The 20,879-nt window shown below is 40.6% G+C and overlaps 2 protein-coding genes across 3 annotated transcripts in view; one reads left to right on the forward strand and one right to left on the reverse strand.

Annotated features, from left to right (window-relative positions):
- Positions 1-15,860, reverse strand: part of fam114a2.S (family with sequence similarity 114 member A2 S homeolog) — a 33,627-nt gene extending 17,767 nt beyond the window's left edge. The window contains exons 1-5 of one of the 2 annotated variants that reach the window (XM_018254907.2): positions 15,730-15,860; positions 10,781-11,001; positions 9,664-9,757; positions 7,341-7,442; positions 3,232-3,338 (exon numbers count right to left, since the gene is read on the reverse strand). In XM_018254907.2, coding sequence (XP_018110396.1) covers positions 3,232-3,338; positions 7,341-7,442; positions 9,664-9,757; positions 10,781-10,990 — 513 coding nt within the window. In that variant the 5' untranslated portion in view covers positions 10,991-11,001; positions 15,730-15,860. Of the gene's footprint in view, positions 1-3,231; positions 3,342-7,340; positions 7,443-9,663; positions 9,758-10,780; positions 11,002-15,729 lie in introns of both variants that reach the window. The other variant, XM_018254906.2, reaches the window with a different exon arrangement.
- Positions 15,861-15,874: 14 nt separating this feature from the next.
- On the forward strand, positions 15,875-20,498 carry mfap3.S (microfibril associated protein 3 S homeolog). Its single transcript, NM_001097137.1, has 3 exons — positions 15,875-15,917; positions 18,369-18,741; positions 19,540-20,498. The coding sequence occupies exons 2-3, from the start codon at positions 18,462-18,464 to the stop codon at positions 20,286-20,288; spliced, it is 1,029 nt and encodes a 342-aa protein (NP_001090606.1). The 5' UTR covers positions 15,875-15,917; positions 18,369-18,461; the 3' UTR covers positions 20,289-20,498.
- Positions 20,499-20,879: the final 381 nt, after the last annotated feature.

Raw genomic sequence — 20,879 nt, forward strand, 5'->3', positions numbered from 1 at the left:
ATCTAAAGGTGGCCATACACATACAGATCCGCTCGTTTGGCCAACCGATTTCGCCAAACTAAAGGATATCTCCCAGAGATGCCCACCGTGAGGTCATAAAGTATGGAAAACGGTTGGTCGAATTGCTGGACCACATCAACATACAGATGCGGTCCACGATTGGACAGGATTTTTAACCCTGCCCAATTGATCGGGGAAGCCCATCGGAGGGCCCCACACACGGGCCAATAAGCTGCCGTCTCGGTCTGTCGGCAGCTGTTATCAGCCCGTGTATTGCCACCTTAAATCGTGTCCATCTATCCCCTCTTTATGCTTCACAGGCTGTGGTTGGCTCTTTTCTGAATATATGGTGGCAATTTTGCTAGGGTCTACATTAGGGATGCACCGAAACCAGGATTCGGTTCGGGATTCGTCCGGGATTCGGCCTTTTTCAGCAGGATTCGGCCGAATCCTTCTGCCAGGCCGAACCGAACCAGGGGCGGGGAGGGTAATCACGTGACTTTTTATCACAAACAAGGAAGTAAAAAATGTTTTCCCCTTCCCACCCCTAATTTGCATATGTAAATTCAGATTCGGTTCGTATTCAGCCGAATCTTTCACAAAGGATTCGGGGTTTGGCCGTATCCAAAATAGTGGATTGGGTGCATCCCTAGTCTACATAATGATCACTAGTGTCACAGCTTTAATACTCAAGAAATCTAATGCCAAAGCTCTACTTCATCGAATGAAGAATAAATATTTATGATCGATTACTAGCCATATTTTATAAGCAGCGAAGGTCTAAAAATGGCCTCACTAGATTAGATGCTGCATTATACATGACTGTGGACACTCAAATGTTTATTATATAGACTTTGTTAGTCCCTCCTGCCCAGGAAATAATGTTAGGGTGTCACCATCATGGATGCTGTATTGTTGATGATCCTGGACATTTGAACATGTCTAATGCAGCGAATATTAGCATTTTATGGCCAGGAAACAATGTAAAAGCTGTTACAGATTTCAATTGTTACTTATATATAAAAATAAAATGATTTATTAAAAAAAGAGAAAGTTCTGAAATGAAAGGCCCTATTCAATTCTAATTACGACAAGAAACCCTTTTTAGCAGAGAGCTCTTAAAAATAACACGTGGTTACATTTCTTATAAAATGTATCAGCTGATATAATTGTTGTCTTCCACCAGGCTGGAAATATTTAGTGCAAAAAGCCCACTATTCTACTTAGGTTTTATGAAAAAGTGTATGAACAAGGCAGGCCAGCCATACTATATACCTTCCCTTAACACAATAAATATAAAAAACACAATAAGAGTCAGACTGGTATTTTGTGGGTTTTCTTGATGCAGCAGCCACAGACAACAATACCCCACCTCAAGCCCAAACTGGGACTAAAAAGCCCCTGGATTTTCAAGTATACAGAGGCCCAAACAGCCCCCCACAGGTCCAATTAATAGTGACACACAGAAATCCTTGCAACCAGCAGAGGGTAGCTATTGTTGATATTGTTTCTACAATAAGGGGCAGATTTACTAAGGGTCGAATATCGAGGGTTAATTAACCCTCGATATTGGACTAGGAACTAAAATCGTTCGACTTCGAATATCGAAGTCGAACGATTTAGCGCTAATCCTACGATCGAACGATTGAAGGATTATTCGTTCGATCGAACGATTAAATCCTTCGAATCGAACGATTCGAAGGATTTTAATACAACGATCGAAGGAATATCCTTCGATCAAAAAAGCACAGGCAAGCCTATGGGGACCTTCCCCATAGGCTAACATTGAGTTCGGTAGCTTTTAGCTGCCGAACTAGGGGGTCGAAGTTTTTCTTAAAGAGACAGTACTTCGATTATCGAATGGTCGAATAGTCGAACGATTTTTAGTTCGAATCGTTCGATTTGTAGTCGTAGTCGAAGGTCGAACTAGCCCATTCGATGGTCGAAGTAGCCCAAAAAACACTTCGAAATTCGAAGTTTTTTTAATTCGAATCCTTCACTCGAGCTTTGTAAATGTGCCCCTAAGTAATGGCAAACAACTGCAAATGACATGTCCCTCAGCAAAATGGCACACAATAAATTTTGAATGGCCACAAGAAAAATTGCCTCATTTACTCAGAACTGCGGGCAAACACATGTGATTTAGTGTCTGTGTCAGTAAATCAACCCTACAGTCAGTACCAAGAAATATATTACTTTAAGGGGATACTGTCATGGGAAAACATATTTTTTTCAAAACACATCAGTTAATAGTGCTGCTCCAGTAGAATTCTGCACTGAAATCCATTTCTCAAAAGAGCAAACCGATTTTTTTATATTCAATTTTGAAATCTGACATGGGGCTAGACATTTTGTCAATTTCCCAGCTGCCCCTGGTCATGTGACTTGTGCCTGCACTTTAGGAGAGAAATGCTTTCTGGCAGGCTGCTGTTTTTCCTTCTCAATGTAACTGAATGTGTCTCTGTGAGACATGGGTTTTTACTATTGAGTGCTGTTCTTAGATCTACCAGGTAGTTGTTATCTTGTGTTAGGGAGCTGCTATCAGGTTACCTTCCCATTGTTCTTTTGTTTGGCTGCTGGGGGGAAAAAGGGAGGGATGATATCACTCTAACTTGCAGTACAGCAGTAAAGAGTGATTGAAGTTTATCAGAGCACAAGTCACATGACTTGGGGCAGCTGGGAAATTGACAATATGTCTAGCCCCATGTCAGATTTCAAAATTGAATATAAAAAAATCTGTTTGCTCTTTTGAGAAATGGATTTCAGTGCAGAATTCTGCTGGAGCAGCACTATTAACTGATTCATTTTGAAAAAAAAAATTTTTTTTCCCATGACAGTATCCCTTTAAGCAACAAAACCACATTTTTATTCTTGGCAACATTCCTTAAAGGAGAAGGAATGCCAAACATACTTAACTGCCCAATATATATTTTGGTATGCCAATTCACTAATGTTCCAATTAAACACAAGCTAAACTTTTTTTATTGTTTCATTTCCTTAACAGGTTGCCTTTGTATAAGGTATTAGGCTTGGCAATAATAAAGGCACAGAATAAACACAGACAGTTTATGAACTACACATTGATACCCAAAATGTTTATTACTTTAATATATATATATATCTATTTTTGTTTAACATTCTATATCTGGGTGATATAGATATTGTGGGGAAGGCATGTCACTATTACACAAGTAAACACTGTGTTCCAATGTTTCCTTTATATGTACTTACTGTGCTCTGCACTGCAGTTGAGATGCTGGATAAGAATCCCAGTGCTCCTGTTATTGGAGATGAGCTCTCGTTGTCTTTGGCATCATCACTCTGTCCAAAAGCTGCACCTGCTAGGAGTTGACAGGAAAATATCAGCCCTGTAGATAAACAATTCTTTGTTCCAAGAAGGAAAAATAGGATTTTAAACTTACCAGTAAAATCTTTTTCTAGAAAGCCCGACCAGTCAGTGCAGACAGTGTGGGTTAAGCATTCACCTCTAGAGGCAGGACAGAATAATAAGAAACAAACATTGGTTCTCCATGTAAGTCTGAGAATGCTTAAATTTTAACCACATCGTCTTCACCGACAGGCAGGGCTGTTCTAGAGAAATTACTGAACACACTGATGTTTTATTATCATTTATAATGTTACTGTTAGTAGTAAAGACACAGCTGTAGATGAGCTACAACTTTCAGTTTGGAATTTAAAGGGATACTGTCATGGGAAAAAAAAAATGTCAAAATGAATCAGTTAATAGTGCTGCTCCAGCAGAATTCTGCAATGAAATCCATTTCTCAAAAGAGCAAACAGTTTTTTTTATATTCAATTTTGAAATCTGACATGGGGCTAGACATTTTGTCAATTTCCCAGCTGCCCCTGGTCATGTGACCTGTGCCTGCACTTTAGGAGAGAAATGCTTTCTGGCAGGCTGCTGTTTTTCCTTCTCAATGTAACTGAATGTGTCTCAGTGGGACATGGGTTTTTCCTATTGAGTGCTGTTCTTAGATCTACCAGGCAGCTGTTATCTTGTGTTAGGGAGCTGCTATCTGGTTACCTTCCCATTGTTCTTTTGTTTGGCTGCTGGGGGGGGGGAAGGGAGGGGGGTGATATCACTCCAACTTGCAGTACAGCAGTAAAGAGTGATTGAAGTTTATCAGAAACACAAGTCACATGAATGGAGGCAGCTGGGAAACTGACAATATGTCTAGCCTAGGGTTGCCACCTGGCCGGAATATATGTCTAGCCCCATGTCAGATTTCAAAATTGAATATAAAACATTCTGTTTGCTCTTTTGAGAAATGGATTTCAGTGCAGAATTCTGCTGGAGCAGCACTATTAACTGATTCATTTTGAAAAAAATTTTTTTTCCCATGACAGTATCCCTTTTAAGCTAACACTCACATTTAGCAACAAGGTGGCAGCAGTTAGTTCAGCAATTTGTATGATTCTGCCCACAGTGCAGAATTGGCTATGGCCAAACCCCCACCACAGCTGCTGATAGCACTGAATGTAAAATGCTGTATACAATGTACACAGAGCCTTAAAAGAAAAAGTATACCCCCCGAACAATGGGTCTCTATAAAAAGATATTGCATAAAACAGCTCATATGTAAAACAGTGCTTCATGTAAATAAACCATTTTCATAATAATATACTTTTTTAGTAGTATGTGCCACTGGGTAATAATAAATAGAAAATTGCCATTTTAAAAAATAAGGGCTGCCCCCTGGGATCATACGGTTCACTGTGCACACAAACATACCAAACACACCATACTTGTTAGGTCACATGAGCCAATTAACAGATAGAGTCCTGTCTTTTGCTTCCACACTTCTTCCTGTTACAGTTAGAGCTGCAGTATTTCTGGTCAGGTGATCTCTGAGGCAGCATAAAGACCATCACGAAATGGTGGCTCAAGGCAAGAGATGTAAAAGGGCAAGATTTACTTAAATATATAGACCAGTTTGGTAAGATTCTTTAATATGCCAATGAATATGATGTAAACTATCTGTTGCTTAAGTATTAATTTTGGGGCTTTAGTTTTCCTTTAAGTGGTGAACCTCCGAGTCAAAACATTCCAGCGAGCAGTTGGAAGGAGGTCTGTCTGTGCATGTGCATCCGATAAAGTTTCACTCCAACAAGAAATCAAATCTGTACCTAATTTCAGTAAAACTCAGAATATCATTATAAAATTACCAGTTCCAGTGCAGAGCTGTTCATTATCATTATGCTGAACAGCTGCCAGAATAGTAATTACTATCAATTCTTCATTGGGGAATATAAATGCTTCTAAAGAAACTGAAAATTCATTTCACCTATCAATGCTTCATTTCTTAGGAAAAGTTTCAAGCTTGCCTTGCCTATGAGTGTGGTACCCTGTCCCTACTCCACATAATCACCATGATGTCCTTTTACAACGACATAAAATATCAAATATGTAGAGAAAAGAACAAAATGAAAAAACATTTTTTATTCTGATTCTTGGTTAAAGAGTCTTATTCTAATGATATTAACACAGAGATATTAGGGGCATTTTAATAGCCATTTTTCGTAGGCCAAAATGTGATGCCCAAGTACCCCCTATAGAATTTAGCGATGCACCGAATCCAGGATTCGGTTCGGGATTCGGCCAGGATTCTGCCTTTTTCAGCAGGATTCGGCCGAATCCTTGTACCTGGCCAAACCGAATCCGAATTTGCATATGTAAATTAGGAGCGGGTAGGGAAATCACATGACTTTTTGTCACAAAACAAAAAAAAATGTTTTCCTTTTCCTCCCCTAATTTTCATATGCAAATTAGGATTCGGATTTAGTTCGGTATTCGGCTGAATCTTTCACAAAGGACTCCCAAATAGTGGATTCAGGGCATTCCTAATAGAATTAAATGTAAATTGCCTCAGAAGCACTTGTGTCAGTTAACACACCGAGGTGTTTCTAGACGCAATGACAGACGGTGACACACAAGAGCTTGTCATGCAATTAACAAGTCTCAGGCCTATTTCGGGCGTTTGGGTACTGTGTTATAATTGAACAGTGTGCCACTGTCCTAAGATCACCTAAAAATAAATTTAGAAACAATATACAAGGCAGTACAAGATACTGATTACTTTTACTACTCACTGGATCCTAAAAGTGTCAGGACCCCTGTGCCTGACAGAGGCCTTATAATCACTCTATTCTGCCTGTCAATCCACACACATGGCCAATAGACCATTTTCATTTTACATAATGTGATATCGTTGGTGTATAACTGTTACAAGCAGCTGTTTCTGCCAGTCACTGCCAGGCAATTTCCTTGAGTGTTTCTTGGCAGCACTTTCCCAGGCACAGCAATTAGTTGCTGACCATGGCCAAAAATGTAAAAGTTATGGGGGAAAGTGTCTGTTTTAATTGCAACAAAGCCATGTAAATAAGGTACAAGGTATCCAGAATGCTCCACACCTAGGATTTTCTGGAGAAAGGATCTCTCCCTAATTTGAATCTCTATACATTAAGTCTACTAAAAAATCATTTAAACATTAAATAAACCCATTAGGATTGATTCATGTTAGCTCAGCTGGGATCAAGTACAAGGTGCTCTTTTATTACAAATAAAAGGAAAACGTGAATTATTTGTTTAAAGTGGAGTCTATGGGAGATGGCCTTCCAGTAATTCTGAGCTTTCTGGATAACAGGTTTCCGGATAACAGTCCTATACCTGTACCTGTACCTGTACCTGTACCACCAAACTTTTTTTTTCTTTTTTTTTGGAACTTCAGTTTCCTTTTAGCAATACCACCCTATATTAAAAAAATTAATGCATCAAATCAACTTCCATAAAGGAAAACTATAGCCCCCAAACAATGTAGGTCTCTATAAAAGTATACTGCATAAAACAGCTCATATGTAAAACAGTGCTTCATGTAAATAAACCATTTTCATAATAATATACTTTTCTAGTAGTATGTGCCAATGGGTAATCATAAATAGAAAATTGCCATTTAAAAAAAAAACAAGGGCTGCCCCCTGGGATCGTAGGATTCACTGTGCACACAAACATACCAAACAAAGTATACTTGTTAGGTCACATGAGCCTATTAACAGACACAGTTCTGTCTTTTGCTTCCACACTTCTTCCTGTTACAGTTAGAGTTGTAGTATTTCTGGTCAGGTGATCTCTGAGGCAGCACACAGACCATCACAAAATGGTGGTTCAAAGCAAGAGGGCAATACTTATTTAAATATACATTCCAGTTTGATAAGATTCTTTTAATATGCCACTTAATATGATAAAAACTATCTATCTGTTGCTTAAAAATTCATTTTGGGGGTAAAGTTTTCCTTTAAGATGTGGAGGGCTGAATACCCACCTTCTGCTGCAGTCTCTTCTTGGCTTCTTACGGATAGCTCAACCGGACTAGGAACTCCAAGGGAACTCTCAGCTTTTTCTATAGCAGTAGTAATCCCATGGCCTGGAGGAGAAATAAAATAACATACTTTTAAAACCAGCCTGATTGATATATATGTATGATTTTCAGCCAGATATCAGTTGGGCAGGCCCCCTACACTGGCAGATACGTTTTAGATTCGGTGTGAAGGGGCAAAACTGCAGCTTAATTCTGTCCATGTATGGTCAACTAACTCTAACATTACTGCTTTCTTATACCAATAATTTGTATAGCCTGCCTTTAATGCCCAGTTAAACAGCCTGACTGAAATGGGCCTGAAGTTGAAATAGCAAAGAATGTCAGAAAACATGAAACTTAAACCATAAAAATGCAATGTGCCAAGTGTCAAAGCAAATAGAACTGGCAGCATGCTGAAAACCTGCAAGGCCAACACTGGATATTAGTTTGCCACTTAAATAAACAATATAATAACAGCATACATAATCTCACTTATATGTAACATAGTAAGTTCAAACTTCTGACTCTATTTTAACCTGCCTAACTGCTAGTTGATCCAGAGGAAGGCAAAAAAAACATATTTGAAGCCTCTCCAATTGCCTCAGAGGGGGGAAACAATTCCTTCCTGACTCCATAATCAGACCAGTCCCTGGATCAACTTGTACTATGAGCTATCTTCCATAACCCTGTATTCCCTCACTTGCTAAAAAGCCATCCAACCCCTTCTTAGGGTCAGTTTACACGGAAAGATTTGTCAAACGTGTTTTTAAAAAGCGAGTCACTCGCTCGCTTATTTTACAGGCGAATATTCCTAGTGATTTCGGCTCCCGAGCGATTTCTATCTCACTGTGCATTGCAAGAATATCTCAGCCCATAGGGCATACCGCAATGCATCATGGGAAAGCAGGCCGAATACTGTGTTCAAAATGTTGCTTTATCAAAGACATTTTTCCTGAAATTGTTGTCGCAGGAGTCTTGTTGCGTTGCGTCCTTCTCGAAATGCAGCTGGTGAATGACGATGCAGTGCGTGGTTGCTCGACCAATTGAAATTCGCGCCCTCAAAACTACATACTCACGACTTGACGCCGAATAATCTACGTTCTGCATTCTTCCGTATGCATTTCTGCTCACGTCATGCTGTGTGTACTACGTTTTGCATATTATTGCAGCTACTTGTCTCCTCGTCTATTTTTTACTGACGTTTTCTATACTTCTCTATGACTCTGATCTATCGCTCCAAAAAGGGTCTCTGTGTGTTTTCATGCGCTTTCAAATAGCATTGTGTGCATGGTACCTGGTGATTTCCTGTATTTTCTATGTTACGACACTTTTTAAAAACGCGGGGACGACAAATCTTCCTGTGTGAATCAACCCTTAAAGCTATCTATGTAAGTGTGAAGACACACAGAGCTACTAGTAGCATCTACTTGTCACGGCTACAAAACACCAGAAAATACCCAGCCATAGACAATGCTGAGAAATGTCTCTGCTGAATCACACGTAGAGACAATTATCAGTAAATTATCAGCACTGTCTATTGTAGCAGTGACAAATAGCTGCTACTAGTAGCTACATGTGTAACAGTTGGAAACAGATGACACTTATGCACTATAAGGGCAGTGGCTGATGGGGAGATTTGTCGCCCGAGATAAAAATGCATGATGCAGGCGACAAATCTCCAGAAAATGCCTATCCATTGGAAATAGCAGGTGGTAAAACCAATGCATCGCTTTGTTCTTCCAAAGTCACGAGACGTTGCCTCAGGATATGTAGGTTTTACCGCTGAAGATTTCAGTTATTTCCAATGGAGAGGCATTTTTTTTGGGACATTTGTTGCCCGCAGTCATGCATTAATAAAAGCGGCACACATGGCTACCTGGTGAGATTAGTCGCCCAGAGACAAATCGCCTCTTCTTCAGGCAACTAATCTCCCCTAAATGCCTTCCCGTCGGCTGCAATGTAAATTGCTGGTGGAATGGCACTAGGATCAATTAAGCTTTTTGAAATCGCCGAAGATTCATTGTGAGGCAACTTCGGAAAAACAAAGTGATCGAGTGCCATTCCGTCGGCGATTTACATTCTAGCCAACGGGAAGGCATTTAGAGGCGATTAGTCGCCCGAAGAAGAGGCGTTAAGGCCTTTGTATAAGATGTTTAAAGCCTGTGATGTTATCAAACAGCAGAAGCGCCCAAGGAAAATAAAAACCTGAAATAGTTAAAGATTACAATTTGTTAACATGAAAATGGAGCAAAGATTCAGAAATGGGTCACTAGATGAATTTACTCACCCACGGTAGCCACAGTTGCTGAAGCTGTAGATATTAAAGATTTGCCCCAGTTTCCCCAGTAGCCCCATCCAGAAGGAGATTTGGCTTCAGAATCCTTCAGAACATAAACAAAGAAAACTAGTTTTTGTCACATGCAAAAATGATCATAGTAAGTTAGGTTTAAAAAAAGACACACGTCCATCAAGTTTAAACTTTTAACTCCATGTTAACCTGCCTAACTGCCAGTTGATCCAGAGGAAGACAAAAAAAATCATTTGAAGCCTCTCCAATTTGCCTCAGAGGCAGAAAAATTCCTTCCTGACTCCAAGATGGAAATCAGACTGGTCCCTGGATCAACTTGTACTATGAGCTATCTTCCATAACCCTGTATTCCCTCACTTGCTAAACACCATCCAACCCCTTCTTAAAGCTATCTAATGTATCAGCCTGTACCACTGATTCAGGGAGACAATTCCACATCTTCACAGCTCTCACTGTAACAATCCGCTTCCCAATATTTAGGCAGAACCTAATATTTCTTCTAATATTAATGGGTGACCTTGTGTCAGCTGGAAAGACCTACTGGTAAATAAAGCATTAGAGAGATTATTACATGATTCCCTTATATATTTATACATATTTATCATATCACCCCTTAAGCTTTTCTTCTCCAGCGTGAACATCCCCAATTTGGCCAGTCTTTACTCATAGCTAAGATTTTCCAAACCTTTTACCAGCTTAGTTGCCCTTCTCTGTACCCTCTCTAGTACAATAATGTCCTGTTTGAGTGATGGAGACCAAAACTGTACTGTATTCTGTAAACACAGATGCAACTGACTGACCTTCTCTACCGACACCTGGCTGAAAATTGTCCGGTTATCAATCTGGCAGGTTTAAGATTCTTGAAAGACAAGGCGTGTACTTTTGTATTAGTGATGTGATTGTCCTTTACGGGTTTAGGGGAGAAAACATGCGCAAAACATCCATATGAGAATAAATATGTATGGCACGAAGTTTATAAATGAGCTCCAAGGTTATAAACCTGAATCCCATAGAGCGTGGAAACATAGGCTTATGAATCATTAACCAAATTATTTTTGGAACAAGATTAAATGGAACAGCAATACTATGTTCTTACCGTATCATGTTTCTCTGCTGGTTTCTGGTTCTCCTCTTCTGCTGTCGCACAATTAGACTTGGCCTCTGGGCGTTTGCGGGTAATGGCCACTGGTTCTGAGTCTGTCCTCTTTTCCTCTTTGGTGTTGTTTTCACTGGATGATGCATCCCCTGTCTCATCCTGGGCCTGGCTGCTAGCCCTGGTGCTTTCATTGCTATCTTTCTCAGACATGTTTAAATGACCTATGAACAAAGTTAAAGGAATACTGTCATCACATAATTACAGGTATGTGCTATTATAATGCCATAGTACACGAGCTTTAGTGGTGTTGTGCTGTTTCAAAGTTCAATACTTCTGTGCATCAGCTATCTTTTAGTGTTTAAAGTGATATTGTGATAGGAATAAAACATTTCAAAACACATCAGTTAATAGTGCTGCTCTGGCAGACTTCTTTACTGAAATCAGTTTCTCAAAAGAGCAAACAGATTTTTTTTATACTTCATTTTGAAATCTGACATGGGGCTAGACATATTGTGAGTTTCCCAGCTGCCCTCAGTCATGTGACTTGTGCTCTGATAAACTTCAGTCACTCTTTACTGCTGTACTGCAAGTTGGAGTGATATCACCCCCTCCCCTCCCCCCCCCCAACAGCCGAACAACAGAACAATGGGAGGTCAACCAGATAGCAGCTCCCTAACACAAGATAAGATAACAACTGCCTGGTAGATCGAAGAACAACACTCAATAGTAAAATCCAGGTCCCACTGCGACACATTCAGTTACATTGAGTAGGAGAAACAACAGCCTGCCAGAAAGCAGTTCCATCCTAAAGTGCTGGCTCTTTCTGAAAGCACACGACCAGGCAAAATGACCTGAGATGCACCTACACACTAATATTACAACTAAAAAAAAAAATACACTTGATGGTTCAGGAATGAAATTTTATACTGTAGAGTGAATTATTTGCTGTGTAAACAGTGTAATTTAGAAATAAAAACTACATTATAAAAATCATGACAGAATCCCTTCAATTATGGCACTGTCCTGTGAAACACTGGCCTCACAACTTGTAGCACACATTTCAAAGGTTCAGTTAGCATTAGCCCCAATTAGTTTGCCACATGACATCTGTATCATGTATCATGTTTCTTAACTATAGGTTCCCAGATGTTGTTGGACTACAGTTATCTGCAGTTATCATAGTGTCAATGCCTTGTTTTGCACATTGCCACTTATCGCAAGTTGCTGGGAACATATAAGGGGACATTTGTCGGTTCATTGAATGTTCAGTTCCGTATCCATATCAGTGAACATGAGCTTAGTTTAGACAGGAGAACAAGTTTGCTGAGCACAATTATACTAAACCTCCCAGATTCTATAAAAGTCACCCACACCTAAAGTCCTGGCAGAGGAAGAATAGTGTTTGTGTGTAACAGGGCATGGTTGGGACATATTGTGGCTGTGGCTAAAAAATCGGATCGAACAAATAGGGCTATCCGGCAATCAAGGGAATCCGCAAGGAAAAATAATTAAAGTAAAAACAATATTTATTGGTTAAAGTTAAATTACACATCCCCATAGGCCCTACGCGTTTGGGCCCAACAGTCATTTAGTCATGAGCTGTGGCTATAAAATCACTAGTATTCATTTCCAAGGAGGTTGGCATTTCTGTTACGCTCCTCGGCTCCGCAGGAACCTGCAGAGAAAGCCCTCTGGACCCACTGGTATGACTTTTGGCCATGGACTCACCCCTGCTGGATTATATGAGCCAGCTGTGACAATAATGACAATATTACGTTACTGTCAGTACTCAAACGAATTTTGGGTGAGGGGAAGTAAATGCTGAGCTGAGAACATAAGAGACGGCAGACAGATTGTGAATGGAAATCTAAGTGGACAGAAGTATTGACAGTCCAGGCCTATGGTCTCACACGGGTGGCCTCTGCAGCTTCATCTCCACTAAGCGCGAGATTCAAACAGGTGTCAATATCTCCTACCTGCCCAATACAGGGTGAGTGCTCTAATAAGACACATCAGCCTTGGGGGGCACCACATTAAAGGAATTGTTCAGTGTAAAAATAAAAACTGGGTAAATAGATAGGCTGTGCAAAATAAAAAATATTTTCATTATAGTTAAAAATGCAATGTATAAATGCTAAGGATCAATTGCAAACTCACTGAACAGTTATGTCCCATGTGGCCGCCCCCTAAAAGTCACTGACTAACTCAGAGTTATAGAGCTGAAAAGTTGTGTTCTGGCTATTATGTTAGACATCCAGTCACTCCAGCCTTTATACATTACATTTTTGGCTAACTGTATTAAGAAACATTTTTTATTTTGCACAGCCTGTCAATTTACCCAGTTTTGATTTTTAAGTTGAACTGTTCCTTTAAATTCCAACCTGATTGCTGTAAAGCAGCAATTCTAACAATGTCACCTCTTTCAGTGCCAGAAACATAACAATCAACATTTTGTAAAATAGTAGCCATTCGGATTTCATATCTGTCTAGGGACATAAGAAACGACAATCAAGGATATGCTAGATCTGCTGATTACAGTGTCTTTTCTGCAGCAGAACTATTTGTTACTATAGTGCTTCCAGTGTCTAGGTGAGTGCATAGCAATACCCAATATCCTCATATTTTACAATTTTTTGTATGCGACGAAATGACATAGCTGTGCACCGATTATAAGAATATAATTTACAGGCTAGGAGGTTCTCGTGGTCCTATCTGGCGATGGAGACCATGAAAATACAAAAAGATGTAATCCTAAGAAACCAATAAAGTTATCTGTAAATGTACTTCTTACTTATTATTATTATTATTATTATTATTATTATTATTATTAACATGTATTTTTAGAGAGCCAACATATTGTGCAGCGCTGTAAAATAAATGTGCTTATACAAAGAAATCACATGATTTATATACATAGAACATATAGCGTTACATATATAACAACCAGTAAGTGCAAAAGAGAGGAAGTACCTTTAAGGCCCCCATACACGGGCCGATAAAAGCTGCCAACAGACCAAGTCGGCAGCTTATTGGCCCGTGTGTGGGGCCAGCCGACGGGCTTCCCCAATCGAGATGGGCAGATCTCGATCGGGCAGGTTAAAAAAATCCCGTTGGATCATGGCCGCGTAAACAGACCCCTTAGACTATTGAAAAAATGTAGCAGCTCTGCATCAGCCAAAACTCCATGTTCAAAAATACCTCGTAGCGGCCTCTTTATCATGTTGTGTAAAAAGGGCCGCCATTAGAAATCACGGGGCCCCCTAGAGTTAAAAAAACTGTTGCACCAGGGCCCCCAGTGGAGGTCAGTGCCCCCCATAAGTTAAAAAGAATGTTGGGGACCCAGAGAATATTTAAAAAAAAAAAAAAAACATTGGTAGCAGGGGCCTGTAAAGTTTTAAAATAATACATTATGGCTGGGCTTTAAAAAAACAAAATAAAAAAAAAAAACAAACACACATTGGTGAACTTGTGACGAAAACACGAGAACTGAACTCGTGGCTTCAGGACTTCAAGTTTGGCTCTTTTCGTGGCTTTAGGCCTTTTCATGGCTTCCGGACTTCAAGTTTGTTTTTTTTCGTGACTTTGGGTCTTTTTGTGGCTTCAGGACTTCAAGTTCGGCTCTTTTCGTGACTTCGGGCGTTTTCGTGGCTTCAAGTTTGGCTCTTTTTCGGGGCTTCAAGTTCGGCTCTTTTTGTCACTACGGGTGTTTTCGCAGCTTCGATACTTCGGTTCGGCTCTTTTCGTCCCTTCGGGTCTGTTCACAGCTTCGATACTTCGGTTCGGCTCTTTTCGTCACTTCGGGTCTTTTATCGCAGCTTCGATACTTCGGTTCGGCTCTTTTCGTAGCTTCGATACTACAGTTCGGGTCTTTTCGTCACTTCGGGTCTTTTCACAGCTTCGATACTTCGGTTGGGACCTTTTCGCAGCTTCGATACTTCGGTTCGGCTCTTTTCGTCACTTCGGGTCTTTTCACAGCTTCGATACTTCGGTTCGGCTCTTTTCGTCACTTCGGGTCTTTTATCGCAGCTTCGATACTTCGGTTCGGCTCTTTTCGTCACTTCGGGTCTTTTATCGCAACTTCGGTTCGGCTCTTTTCGTCACTTCGGGTCTTTTTGCAGCTTCAATAATTCGGTTCGGCTCTTTACGTCACTTCGGGTCTTTTCGCAGCTTCGATACTTCAGTTCGGCTCTTTTCGTCACTTGGGGTCTGTTCGCAGTTTGGCAGTTCAGGACTTCAGGACGCGCGGCTTCACCGCTGCCAAGGGGGGCCCGGCTATTGCAAAAACTGCAGCACAGCCAGCCCCCCCTTTAGGCCTGGTACAGTTGTACCCCCTGATGGACCATGTTTCCATGGTACCAAGTTTCAGTAGATAAAGGCTACACTACAGTGCTGGATAACATGGGAAATAACCCATAGTGTATTAAATCAGCAATGATTTCATTAATCACATGCAAATAGAGCTGGTAGGACAATACAGTAGAACCCCCATTTTACGTTTTTCAGGGGACCAGAAAAAAATGGTGTAAAATCCACGAGAATATACAATGAGGGAAATGTATTATACATAATATATAAGTGGGACCACAAAACTACAATGTAAAATGAGGGAAAACTTGAAATCAGGGGATGTAAAATTGAGGTTCCACTGTATGTGCAAACAACATGTATTAGGTGGAGATTCTTTTATTTGCATAATCTATAGCATATTGTCCAATCACGGTCTCTGTTTCCTGTACTTTCTGCTTGCACAACAACTCCCAGCATACTCAGCGACATCTGAGCTGTAACACACAGCAGCTGGGGACACATATTGAAAAACAAGTGACTGGTACACTTCAGGCACCCCACTGAGCTGCCAACTATACGACAATTCCCACGTACAGCCCTAAAGCCCTGCAGCCTGTCACAGTCCCCCACAGCGAACATCTTAGAAAGAAAATGACTTTTACCTTTTTTTACTGCAAGTCGCTCTTCAGACACTGACGGTGGAACGTCACGCAGTTGCCAGCGTGATCTGCCACGTCACATGCTGCGCCTAGTACGGGCGGAAGTGCGCGCGTTGTAGCTCGAAAGCGATCTGTCAGTTCTGAGGACAGCGCTTCCGGCAGGAAAATGACTTCGAGCACGGAGTGTGAAGGTACAGTGCTGGGAACTGAGTTATCGGCATTGCAATATTGGCTTTAATGATTGGGGCTGTGCCTTATTTAGATATGGAAGCTGTATACGGGGGAGAGGGGTTGTCTTCTATTTAGATACAGTTGTGTGGGATATAGACGTGGAGGAAGTGACCAAACTGCGGCCCATTCTTTTGTCTACTGGACAGAGAAAATCAGATTTAGTCGGAGTTTCAATTTCTTATGCCTCTGCCAGGGTTGGCGGTTTTCTAGCCAAATTGGTCTACTAATTTAAAGCCCAGGCTGGTTTTGAGGGTCAGGGCGTCCAGACAGATTCAGGGATATTAGTCGCCCTGCCACAAATCTCCTCTTCTTCTGGGCGACTAATCTCCTCTTCTTCGGGGCGACTAATCTCCTCTTCTTCGGGGCGACTAATCTCCTCTTCTTTGGGGCGACTAATCTCTTCTTCTGGGCGACTAATCTCCTCTTCTTCGGGGCGGCTAATCTCTTCTTCTGGGCGACTAATCTCCTCTTCTTCTGGGCGACTAATCTCCTCTTCTTCGGGGCGACTAATCTCCCCGAACTGCCTCCCCTGCCTTCCTGCCTGCTAAAATGTAAATCACCAGCAGTATTGTACTCGGTGCGATTCGTTTTCCGAATTTGCCCAAAGTTGCCATGAGGAAACGTCGGGCGAAAGCAAATCGCCCCGAGTACCATCCCGCCGGTGATTTACATTTTGGCCGGCGGGGAGGCAGTTCGGGGAAATTAGTCCCCCCGAAGAAGAGGAGATTTGTCCCTTAATGTACAAACTAGCCAAGCTACAGGTTTGGGCTACTTTTTGGGCTGTTGGCTGGTTTGTACTTTGGAAACCAGCCAAAGTATTTTTTTCTGCCCTAATGTACCAAGCCTGCTTCTCCCGATGCATGTTGGGTAGTGTAGTTTTTGCCAATTGCCAAGTTTAATGTAAGACTACAATACCCAGCATGCAATGGGACTGACTTGTAGAAGTCAGGATTTTGGGCTCTGTACCCCAGTCTCCCATCCCTCTTAAGCTTTCTCGCATTTTCTGGTGACTTTCCTCATTTTCAGACAATGTTGGGGCTAAAAATCTTCTGGCCACCAAAATGTCTAGAGGTTGACCTGTTTTACCGATATTTATTGAAATTGTATATGAATTAGGGCCTTATGGGAAACCTATACCTCCTGGGCCCCCCCTCTGTAGTTACACCCCTGCTTACGGGCAAATCTGTCTTGTTTTGCTTCCTGCAAATTTGAAAATATAAAAAAGGCTTATTTTCACATATATTTATTTATTTATTAGACTTTTTTTTTACTGCATATTTTGTGCTAATTTTGGGCTTCTTTTGAAGTGCCTCTCGGCTAGTTTTTTTTTATATATAATAGTTTATAATAGTTTGTGTGAACGTCTCCTATTCTGACTGGTAACCTAGTAACATACATAGTATGCGGTAGGTGCAGACAAACCTGTTTGCACACAGATCATTTATCATGTTTCCTCTTCTCAGCTGATCCCTGTCCTGTTCCATAAACATCTCTTAAGGCTCTTCTAATATATGTGTAGTTTATAATTACAAACATAAGAACGTTTCTGTAAATTACTAACGACAGCATTGCAGTAGCAGAAGGACTGTTTAGAGTTTTGTTTATATGGCAGATTTTACCCTTATATCTGAATGTCAATATGTTAACACTGAACCAATGCATCCTATGCGCTGGGTATTTATATTTAAAGAGGAACTATCACAAAATTGAAAATTTAATATAAGCTTCCTCATACAGAAGTAAGACACTTTCTAAATTCAATCAAATTCTGCATTGTTTCTGAAATAATCAAGTCTACTGTATATTCACTATTCCTCTATCTGCATCTGTTTCTCTTTATTCTCTCTTCATGCAGCAGTTGGGTGTCGGATGAATGGTCCAATATATCTTATAGGGGGAGCTACCTTTCCTAGCAGATGTATTAGAGCTCACGCAAATAACTGATTCCAGTACAAACAAAATGTAACAAAATAACTGCCTTTTGTACAAATTCTGCATGTAGCGAGACATGATGTCTGGTGATTTTAATAGAGTGAGCTCTAATACATCTTCTAGGCAAATGGAAGCCCCCCTATAATATATATTGGATCATTCAAAAGTTCCAAGAAGTGCTACTGAATATACACTATCAGTGTATTAACCCAACCTCAAAGTGTTGGTGCAGGTGAAATTATTCTCATATATACTTACAAACACCATCAAATATAGTGTGCTTGTGCTAATTAGGGAAGAAAAGGTTTTTAAATAGTTAGGTAGGTACCCACACGGTTTTCTGGTGGTTGATTATACTCACAGACGGCCAGAGTTTAAATCACTCATCAAAATTATAAGTTGCTCCCCGGGTCCATTAAGTGGCTGACATTAATGCCGAGTTGCCTAACATTTATTTTCTCTTTTCTTCCCTCTGACAGACTCAAGGAACTAAACTTATTTTATAATAAAGAATGCAACAGCTCTCATGAATTCTCACCCAGCCGATTAATTTTTAAGTGGATGGTGCTAAAATGAAATTTTTTTGTCCGGCATCGCTGCTTCTCCTCTGTGCCAGTTTGCTGACTGCGCTTGCACACACCGCATCAGCCAGAAATGATACACAGGGACTGGACCTATACAATATAACGTTGAACAGACAATATCAGATTTCTACCAATTCCCCAGCACACCGTGATCTAATTGCCAAAGAAGGCAGCAGCACTGTAATAGAGTGTAATCTGAATGCCACCCAGAATGGAGACGTTATATGGTTTAATTCAAAAGGATATCCGTTGGGAGAAGAAGTTAGAGGTGAGACGTAGAACGCTTGATATAAGCCTCTGTCACTAAGTAGCAATTATAACTGATTACATAACTAAGGATAATGTTTCTTAAAGGATCAGTAACATCACTTTTTTTTTGATTAAAAAATTTGTTAGTGTAGAACGAAAAAAAAGACTTATTAAACTTTTAAATCGCTAAGTCTTTATTAAGAAATAACTTACCGAAACCCAGATTGCGCTCCTCTTCAGAAAAGGCGACGATCCATGATGCGGCGCTCAATTTCTCCTCCCTGGCTATCTATAAGGAAAGCAGGGAGAAGAAAGTGAGCTCCGCATGATGGATCGCCTTTTCTGAAGAGGAGCGCAAGCAGATCCATCATGCGGCGCTCAATTTCTCCTCCCTACTTTCCTTATACTAGATAGCCAGGGAGGATAAATCGAGTCCCGCATGATGGATCGTCGAGTGCCGCCTTTTCTGAGGAGGAGCACAAGCAGGGTTTCGGTAAGTTATTTCTTAATAAAGACTTAGCGATTTAACGTTTAATTTGCCTTTGTGTTTTGTTTTTTTTAAAAAAATTATGTTACTGATCCTTTAACCTTTTTCTCAAGGGAATCAAATTAAGTTAGTGAAATAACTGTGGGACTAAAAACTTTAGAACCAGTTATACAACTTTATTCATATTGTAGGAAGAGGCTTCACATTATTAATCGGAAACATAGGGATTAACATTCTGGGACCATAAAGGTTGAAGTAGTTGCTTAACATTATCAAAGGATCCCATTAATCTAAATAGTAATGATGTTTTTTTCTTCTATTACCTAACAGAAGGGAAGTGGCTGATATCTGCCAATGGAGCCCTTAATATAACCAGCGTGACCTTTGCTGATCGAGGAAGATATACATGTATGTGTCCAGGTGGAAATGGAACATCTTTCTATTCTGTTACTCTCAGGGTGACTTTCACCACAGGAGACATGGGCATTTATTACATGATCATCTGCCTAGTTACATTCACTATCACTCTGATTCTGAACATCACCCGACTCTGCATGATGAGCAGCCACCTGCGCAAGACTGAGAAGGCCATCAATGAGTTTTTCCGCACAGAAGGAGCAGAGAAGCTACAGAAAGCTTTTGAGATTGCCAAGCGCATCCCAATTATCACGTCTGCAAAGACCCTGGAGTTAGCTAAAGTCACTCAGTTTAAAACCATGGAGTTTGCTCGCTATATAGAAGAGCTGGCCAGAAGCATCCCGCTGCCTCCACTAATCTTCAACTGCAAAGCCTTTATGGAGGAGATGTTTGAGGTTGTGAGAATCGATGATCCAGACCAGGTACATCCAGGAGGCATCTACACAATCAGCCCAGCAATGCCACGCAGTGGGTCCCCTGCTAGTGACTCCGATGATAATTCAGTTCAAGGTCAAGAAATTGCTGTCAATGTCTCTGTGCACCCTCATTGTGACACTCAAAGCATAAACACCAACAACTCCCATGATAGCTACCATATAGCATCTCCAGAGGAAGTGGTCTCCATGCTGGGTCCGGAGGGGGCAGCTGAAGTAATAATATGACGCCTTTACCTATTGTATACATAATTCCTTTCAGTATCAAAAAACATGTTGTGCCAGTTTATATTTAATTCAATCACATTTCTGCCAAGAATACCATTGGAGTAGCAAATAACAATGTCTTCAAAGTAAATTTGAGCAAGTACATTTCTTATGGTTTCTCTTCAGTCAAAAAATAAATGATTGCCTAACCAGGGCATCAAGAGAACTGAAGAAACTATAGTTCAGGTGAATTATATAGATTATTTTAAAGGAGAAGGAAAGTTACCAAAGCAGTTTATTGCCAATAGATTAGCCAAAATAGTGCAAGCTTGGTGTTGCATCACTTCTTGCCCGAGTCTCTCTGGCTAATAGCTCTGGGCCCAGATTACAGCAGGGAGGGGAGGGAGAGAGAGGAGCAAACTGAGCATGCTCAAGCCTCAGCCCTAGAGGTTAATGCTGAAAACAGGAAGTCTGATACAGAAGTCCATGTGTACCAATAGAAGGAAAGAAATGTGGTGTTTCTTTTTAGACAGAGAACTCAGAGCAGCATTACTTCGAGAGTTTACTCGTGTATTCATAAAGACCTTTATGATGAAAGCTCACTTTCCTTCT

The sequence above is a fragment of the Xenopus laevis genome, chromosome 3S (assembly GCF_017654675.1).
Source record: "Xenopus laevis strain J_2021 chromosome 3S, Xenopus_laevis_v10.1, whole genome shotgun sequence".
Taxonomy (NCBI): Eukaryota; Metazoa; Chordata; class Amphibia; order Anura; family Pipidae; genus Xenopus; species Xenopus laevis.